The sequence below is a fragment of the Vombatus ursinus genome, unplaced genomic scaffold, assembly GCF_900497805.2.
Source record: "Vombatus ursinus unplaced genomic scaffold, bare-nosed wombat genome assembly UNPS02014235.1, whole genome shotgun sequence".
Lineage (NCBI taxonomy): Eukaryota > Metazoa > Chordata > Mammalia > Diprotodontia > Vombatidae > Vombatus > Vombatus ursinus.
In genome coordinates, this window is record NW_020954013.1 from 552,682 (window position 1) to 561,221 (window position 8,540).

Here is an 8,540-nt window from a genome sequence, read left to right on the forward strand (position 1 = left end):
AAAAACAAGTCATAAAAGTAAGGGATTAGTATCAGACAAGTCTAAGGAAATTCCCACAACCCCAGCCTAGAAGCGTCCTTGTTTGTTATGGTTCATTCTGATGCTTTGGAGTATTTCATGGAACTGCCAGATATGGAAAGGCCGCTAGAGTCAAGGAAGCAAACCTTTCTTCATGATTCATTGATCTTGCACCTCAGTTTCAGGAATCTGTTGAATGACTGGCTTTGGTGTTCTTTCATATTCTACTGAGCTGAAACAGTTTGAGTCCCTGTGCCTCTATAGGTCTTCTCTGTGGAACTTCATCAGAGGGCAATGGAGACCCTGTCACTTTTCCATTTATGAATGAGCACAAGTCCTGGGGATCTGGTTATCAGTGCTGATCAGAATAAAAGGGCTGACTGCTGGATACCACAGAGACAGAAAGGCTGAGGTATGTATCACCCAAGTGTTTAGGTTTTTAAAATAGAACATACAAAGAACAAAAATGGGACTGAATAGATTAAGCAGTACATAGATGCCCACTAGAAGCAAGATAGTTTGGGTGGCTCTGGTTTCAGGGGATATTTTTGAGGACAGGCTATTACTATGAATATGCTTTACATGCTTCTTGTGTAAATATAGGATTGAGACCATATGGGCACTAGAAAACATCATGAGACACAGAAATAAAGTATCATAAACACATATTATGACTATAATTTTAACATGATTCTTATTTTTCAAATCTAGAGATCTGTACCAATTGTTGCAACCATATTTACTATCTGTTCTGTTCTTTGCATCATCGTGGTATTGAAGTAGAATGACATATAATAGTAGATTGAAGATCCAGCAAAGAAGAATGCATGGAATGATGCTCTTTGGTGCTCTCATTTTGGGCTGTGACCATATGGAGTTGTTGGGACTTATAGTGATGGCCTGGAAGACACTCAAGATGCAAGTGGAACACAAGGAGAGGCTCCGGGTTAGCGACTGCATGTATGTGATGATTTTAATTGCAGTCCCATCAAGGAGACATTTCACCCTCCAAAGCCTTGTTGTAGTAGGTATTCCCCTAAAGAGAAGCAGCATGGCATTGGAAAAGGCCAAATGGATGATAATGAGGTTTATAGGTCTTGTTCTCTGAGCAATGAGGTAATTAAAGGTATTTAGAAAGAGGAGGACACAGTTTCCTAGGAATCCAACCACAGTTAGTAACAGGTACACTATCCCCAGGATTTCATCAAAAGTCAGCATTCTTTAGGTGTCTTGGGAAGATGATTTGTTGTCAAATTCTATGGGACCTATGGAAAAACACATGATATACCCATTGTTATATTCTTAAATTGCCCCAATGAAATTCCATGACCTTCTGATCTCCCATATGAGGAGTAATAAAGTTCCTCAGAGACTGGGTACTAACTTCCTATTGAACTCTAAAATTGCTTTCTTAGCTGAAAATCTTTTATCGTTCCATCTTTCCATAGGCCTGAAAACCCCCAGGCAGCGAGGTGGCACAGTGGACAAGGTGCTGGCCCTGGTGTCAGGAAGATCTGTGTTCAAATGCAGCCTCAGATGCTAACTAGCTGTGGGATCCTGGGTTCTTCTGGGAACCATGTTTGCCTCAATTTCTTCATCTATAAAATGAGCTGGAGTAGGAACGGAAAACCACTCTAGTATCTTTGCCAAGAAAATCCCAATTGGATTCACAAGGAATTCCACATGACTAATCAACAGAACAAAAAGGAGAAGACATCTGAGCCTATTCTTTCTCACAGTGACCTTCAACCCTACCATCTTCCTTTTGTTTCTCTGCCCTTCGTCAGTGCAGCAGCTAAACTATTCTTTGTTTTTTTTTTAACATGTCAATATGCCCTTATTTCTTTAAGTAAACTGCTTTATCATCTACTTTTTTATCCCTTGGTCATTTGTCCCTCTATGACTCCTAAAATCTCCATTTATTTCTCTTCTTCATGTCTCTCTGATGTGCTATATAGGAAGTCAAGGGAGTTTCCTGTATATGTTCATTAAGAAATTGTGTCATTTATTCTCCCTTGGAATCTCCATTGCAGCAAGGTCAATTTTCTATTCCTCACTACTACAGCTGGTATCTTACTCTCTCTAGCTACTCACAGCAACCTTCACATCTCCCCCATGTATCCTATGCTGCCGAATAGACCTACCTTCTCAGGCAAGGATCTTGCTTCATAACTCACTGACTGAATAATTGAGGTCACTCAAAGAAAATTCTTATGTCTGCCCTTTTGCTCATCTCATCTCATTCTGTTATCTTCCCCCATTTTCTCATTTTTCATTCTTAATGTGAGAAACCCTTGCCCCTATGTCCTCCTTGTCTTATTGATAACATTCAGCTCCCACTTGACAATCTCTATCCTTCTTTATTTTCTGTCACTTTTTATCTCCTGGCCCATTCCTTGACATCTGCCAACATTGTCTTGTCTTTTCCTTCCTTATAACTCCCTTACATGATGTTACTATAGTCATTAGATATCACTCTATACCTTTTGATGAAATTATTTAATGAATTTATTTATTATTTATCATTTAAGGAATATGCATGGGTTTCCCTGGTTTAAGTCTCTCCCCACTCTTGTCTTTCTTCCATTCATCTGTCAAAGTGATCTTCCTAAACTAATCTTCCACATCATTACTATATATTTTTATAATAATGATACTGGGACCTAAAGAAGGAATGTGATTTGCCCAAAGTAAGAGTGACCTAGTAATTATTACTCCTAGAATCTGAACCCTGTTCCTCTAATTCCAAAGTCAGTATACTTTCCAGTTCAATAGCATGCTGCTTGGACAGCCATCATTGTTATAGGAGAACACAGAGACTTTTCACCTCTATATCGATAACTTTGTTGTTAATGTAGGAAGCCACTAATCACATTTATATGTATTATTAAAACACAGGTGGCAGCAGGGAGGATCCTGGGATAGGGGAAAATGCGGAAGGATGGTGCTATTAAGGAGGCAGATATGAAGACTCACAGTCTATACTCAGTGACCTCCCAGTTGGCATGTCAGTGTTGCATTCTGAAATGGCAGGCTTCACATTTCTGAACAGGAATAGGGAACCTACACTCTCCTTTAGGGGTATTTGGATAATTTTCTTTTCCCCCAAGAACTCTCAGCCTCTTGCTCACATTCTCTCAGAGTACAGAGACCAGTGCTAGGACATATTAAAGTAAGGTGATGGAATAGAATGGGAAGAAAGTGAGAGCAGCAGCCAGGCGTCCTTAACTCTCATACACGTTTCCATACCCAGCAAGAAAGTCCACACTCTGAACCTGCTGTGCAGCCCATAATATAAAAGGTAATTTCTCTGCCCATTAACAGAGTTAGGTTTAGAAGACAGAAATCCTTTTCCTCACTTGCGGTCAGACTGAGTAATAATATTCCATTCCCATTTTTTTCTTCAGAATGTAACTAAGACCTGGCTTGTATGTGCCTGAGGACACAATTTGTGCCAAATATCTCAGGGTCAGAATCACAGGTCAACTGATTTGACCCTGACCTATTCTCCTGACCCATTTAAGGTATAGCCCAGGGCAGGAACAGTAGAGAAATCCTTAGCCCCTTTTGGGGCAGGTACAATTTAAGTTCTAGGTGTCAGGTGAAGCCTCATTTCTTTTCATTATGATTTTGTGGGATTTATAAGTAGGCCACTCCCAAGAGAAACAGGAACAGTAGTTTGCTTTCCCTTGAATCACTCAGTCTGTCACACTGGTAACCTCCTTCCTCATCCCCATCTCCTGGCTCTCCTGGCTCCCTTCAAGTCTTAGGCAAACCCCACCTTCTGGAAGAAGCCTTTCCAAGTTACCCATAACCTAAATCCCTTCTCTATGATAATATGTACAAGTCACCCAAACACTCATGTGTACATATTTGTTTGCATGTGGTCTCTCTCATTAGACTTTGAACTTCTTCAGATCAGGGATAAGTTTTTGCCTTTCTTTTTCTCCCTGCACTTAGCAAAGTAAATGGTACATAAATATGTACCTATATGGCTTTTTGACTGACCGACTCATTCTTTAGGCATTCAGTAAGTGCTTGTGCTGGCTCTAGTCAGTAAATTAAGACACTCTCCATTTCTACAAACTTTATCTCTGGTATTATGGCATGGTCACTTACCAGGATGAGTTCTTTCAATAAAAGAGAAAGCAGAAGAGCCACTATCAGTGTTTGAGCAGGTATACATGTATGTATGAGGGTACACATCTTATATAGAGGAGGGTCAGGCTTGCAGTTACAGTGACTGCCATAGCTGAGCTCATTTCCCCCAGGGCTGTAATTTTCACGTCATCTGTAAAGAAATGATGCCATTTGCCCAGGGTATCTGGGACTTGTCTAAGAGAAAGTTTACTTTTTTCTCAGGTGTTAATGTCTTTTAAAAAACATCTTGATTATCTAGACTCTCTAGTGCAGCATCAATGAGCAGGTGGGGAGAAACTTTTCTTGTCTGGATGAGAGTAGGGAAGAGATGAGGGCCTGTCAGGTGACTCTCAGGAGAGACCCTAATGACACTCTAGCCTGTGTATTGGGCTTCTAGACAAAAAGCTCTCTTGGTTCCAGCTCAGTCTCCCTTGACCAATTGGCACAATTGGGTCTGCTTGTTAATGCTTCTCCCTGTGGCCTCCCTCTTTTGCATCTTATCTAATGGAGAAGAGACTGAAGGCCAAGTTCAGTTCCCAGATAACCTGCAGGGGATTCCACATTAGGAACTGATGATCAGCTCTGCTCAAGATTGTCTCAACTTCCATCTTCTGTGTAAAAATAGGACCGAGAAATTGCACAAAAGTTGAAAAAGACCCTTTAGATTTGAGAGGTTGGTCCTGCTCATAATCCTCCTTTTCCCAAATTCTTTCCCTATATTAGGAGAGTTAAGTCTATATAATTGCCTTTCTTCAAGCTGCCCTATTTCCAAATTCCTGAATCTATTCAATTGCCATGGCCTACTCTTCTACTCCACCTCTCCAAGGGATGAGTCTATCCTTGATTAGGCCCTGACTCAGGAGTACTCCACTCCCAAGACCAAGAATAGTGATATTCCCATGCTGATCCAACCTCTTCGCATTTTGTTTCTCCATGCCCCTTATTCCTTCTCAAATAAACAATCAGTTAGTGATTTATTAAGCTCCTACTATGTTTCAGGCACTGAATTCACATATAGTGACAATGACAAAAAAAATCATCAAACAATATTTCTAATCTGAAGCACTTTACATTCCATTAGTGGAAGGTGAGGGAATTAAAGAAGCAGAAGTTCTCTTCTCTTTCTTTGACCCTAAGCTTTGGTCATCTTTGTTTCATTGTTTTCAGCTCTGACTATGTTGTGGTTTTGATATTCCCAACTAACTTCATTGTAATTTTTGTGCAGTTTCTATGTTAGGCACTAATCTAGATGGACTTCTTTCTGATGGGCAATGCATCACCAGTGATCCCCAGTAGAGGAAATTACGAACAAATTTTTCCCATTGTATGGTCTCCCACCTTCTCTCTTCTGCCAGCAGTTAGCCTTCATCTCTTCACTGTAACAGCTGTGAATCTTGGCTTCCATTGGCAAGACTCCAATAAGTAGAAATGCTCTTCCTGAAAAAAGCAGAGTAATGGCTCCTTATTGATAAGTGAATCTGTGAGGCACTTCAACAAGCAATTGACTGTGAACAATAACAGGGCAGAGTAGTTTGCAGTTAAGCTTAACTCAATTTTTGTATCTTACTTCTACCTGTTGGTGCATTAATATCTCTGGTTAATGACTTTCTCATTACTTTTGAGTTTGTGTTTTGCTTTTTTTTTTAAATTACTCAATTCCTAATTATCAACCAGCATTTCCATCCAAATAGAAATGAATCCTATTGAATCTCAAAGAGTTGTTTCATCTAATATTTTTTACTATTGATTATCGTTACACTATTTATATTACTGTGTACAATGTTCTCCTGGTTCTGGTCACTTCACTTTGCATCAGTTCATATGAGTTGTCCCAGATTTTTGTGAAACCATTCTGCTCATCATTCACATAGCACAATAGTGTTCAATCATAATTGTATACCACAACTTGATTTAGTCATTCCCCAATTGATGGGCATGCCATTAATTTCCAATTCTTTGCCACTACAAAAAAAGTTGCTATAATTTTCTGCAAATAGGTTCTTTTCCTTTTTCTTTGATCTCTTTGGGATACAGACCTAGTATTGCTATTGCTGGGTGAAAAGACAAACATATTTTTAGAGCCTTCGGGCATAGTTCCACATTGTCCTCCAGAATATTCACAACTCCAGCAATAGCACATTAGACTACACATTTTTTTTAAATCACTGCATATGTTGCACAAGCATTGTTACATTCAGTTCAAATTCTATGTTTGGAAATGACTGAATGAGGGAAGGGATAGAAGCCCTGATTCTCTGAGATTTGAGCTACCTAGGAGCCTTTCCTGAGATGAGCACAAAGTAGCCAAAATGGTAGCAATTGTACACTAGTTAGGCGATGCGAGATCCTTCAATTCCAAATGCCAGTGAAGTTGTGAATTTCTACAGGAAAAGGAATCAGGCTGATGCAAAGCAAAGCTTGCTGGAGGAGGGGCCAGGGGATGAGGCTTCATTTTCAAGCAGTGCCACTTGCTCTCAGAGTGAGTTAAGTCACTAAACAATTCTTGACCTCAAATTCCTTTTTTTTTCATAAAATCACTATTTTTGACTAGGATAACTAATGTTCCTCTATACTGAAATTCTATAATGCTATACCTACTAAATACTTGTGACAAAGTTAAAGATTATTTAGCACATATACTACTAGAATGCCTCTTGTGTGCAAGGCAATGCAGTATATATGCGAAGTATAACTTGATTCCCTCTTGATAGTGATCTTATAGCCTCGCTATAGAGGGAAGAGACAGACACCTGAACAGTGAATATTTTGTTTTTAGAATGAGGCTCCCAGATCTGAGCACAATACTTTAATGTGATGTGACTACAGTTGAACATGTCTAGCCCATAACCTCTCATACGGCTTGGCATCTAAGTAAAAAAAAACAAAACAAAAAAAAAACTCTACTAACTAGAGTTAGAATCAGGAAGAGCAGAGTTCAAATTATACTTGCATATACATACTAGTTGTGTGACCATAGTCAAGTGCCATAATTTCTGCCTGCCTCAATTTCTTAATCTGTAAAATGGGTATAATTAGAACACTTTCCTTCCATCATCATTAGCAGGATGAGATAATATTTGGTTTTTTTTATTGTTATTTTTAGTTAAAAATTCTTTCCTTCCCTCCAACCTCTTCCTCTCCCATTGAGAAGGCGAGAAACATGATTTCTATTATATACAGAGAGTCATGCAAAACATATTTCTACATTAACCATGTTGTTAAAAAAAAGCAAGAAAGGAAACAGAAAATTATACTTTAGTCTTCCTTCTGAGTTTATCAGTTTCCTCTTTATAGGTGGACAGCATTTTTCATCACGCCTCCTTTGGATTGTTGTGGATCATTGTAATGATCACAATAGCTAAGTCATTTACAGCTGATCACCATTCAAATATTGCTGTTACTGTGTACTATGTTCTTCTGGTTCCCTTTACTTTACTTTGCCTCAGTTCATAGAAGACTTTTCAGGCTTTTCAGAAACCATACTGCTTTTCATTTCTTATGCACAAGATATTCTATCACAATTACACACCATAACCTGTTCATGTCATCCCTAAATTGATGAATATTCCCCCAGGTTCCAATTTTTTGCCACCACAAAAAGAACTGCCATAAACATTTTATGAATATGAATCTCTTTCCTTTGTCTTTGACTTCTTTGGAATACAGATTTAGTTGTGGTATTTCTAGGTCAGGGTATGCACAGTTCTTTGTTCCCTTTGTCTTAGTTCCAATTTATTCTCCAGAATATTTGGACCAGTTCACTAATCCACCAAGAGTGCATTAGTATACCTACTTTTCCACATCTCCTCTACTATGTGTCATTTTCCTTTTCTGTCATGTTAGTTAATCTGAATGAGTGTAAGGTGGTACCACAGAGATGTTTTAATTTGGAATTTTCTACTTATTAGTGATTTAGAGGATTGATTTCTTTTTCTGAAAATTTCCTGTTCATATCCTTTCACCATTTCTCAATTGGGGTGTGACTCTCCATATGAAATTATATTTGTATGGCACTTTGCAAACCCTAAAGCTCAATGTTTATGCTAGTTATTATACTCAAGGTAATATAGCTCTCTTATTTCAGTCTCAGATGATATTTATTTCTGGGATGGTCCCATTAAGATATTAAGAGACACCCTGTTTTCTGGTGCTAAGGGCCAGCAAGCAAGCTATGCCCTGAGCTTGGCCTAACAACATTCCTTTGTGCTCAGCCTCTGGATGATCTCATCCTCTGGCAAAATATTGCTTTGACCAGCACCAGATGTTTTCTGAGCTTGGATAAGCACTATACAAGCTTGGACTAGTTCTGGTCATGAAGCCCTGCTATGATTCCATCTTGTGACGTTGCTGTGTTAACTCTCACTATGAGGGTTACAATTTAC

At 38.9% G+C, this 8,540-nt stretch overlaps 1 protein-coding gene across 1 annotated transcript; it reads right to left on the minus strand.

Moving 5' to 3' along the window:
• Positions 1-336: 336 nt before the first annotated feature.
• Positions 337-1,236, minus strand: LOC114041994 (vomeronasal type-1 receptor 4-like). The gene has a single exon (XM_027860683.1). The coding sequence runs from the start codon at positions 1,234-1,236 to the stop codon at positions 337-339; it is 900 nt and encodes a 299-aa protein (XP_027716484.1).
• Between the last annotated feature and the right edge of the window lie 7,304 nt (positions 1,237-8,540).

What these genes read in the sequence shown, in the direction of transcription:
- LOC114041994 (XM_027860683.1), bottom strand. Translation starts at nt 1,236, where the DNA reads ATGCTGACTTTTGATGAAATCCTGGGGATAGTGTACCTGTTACTAACT.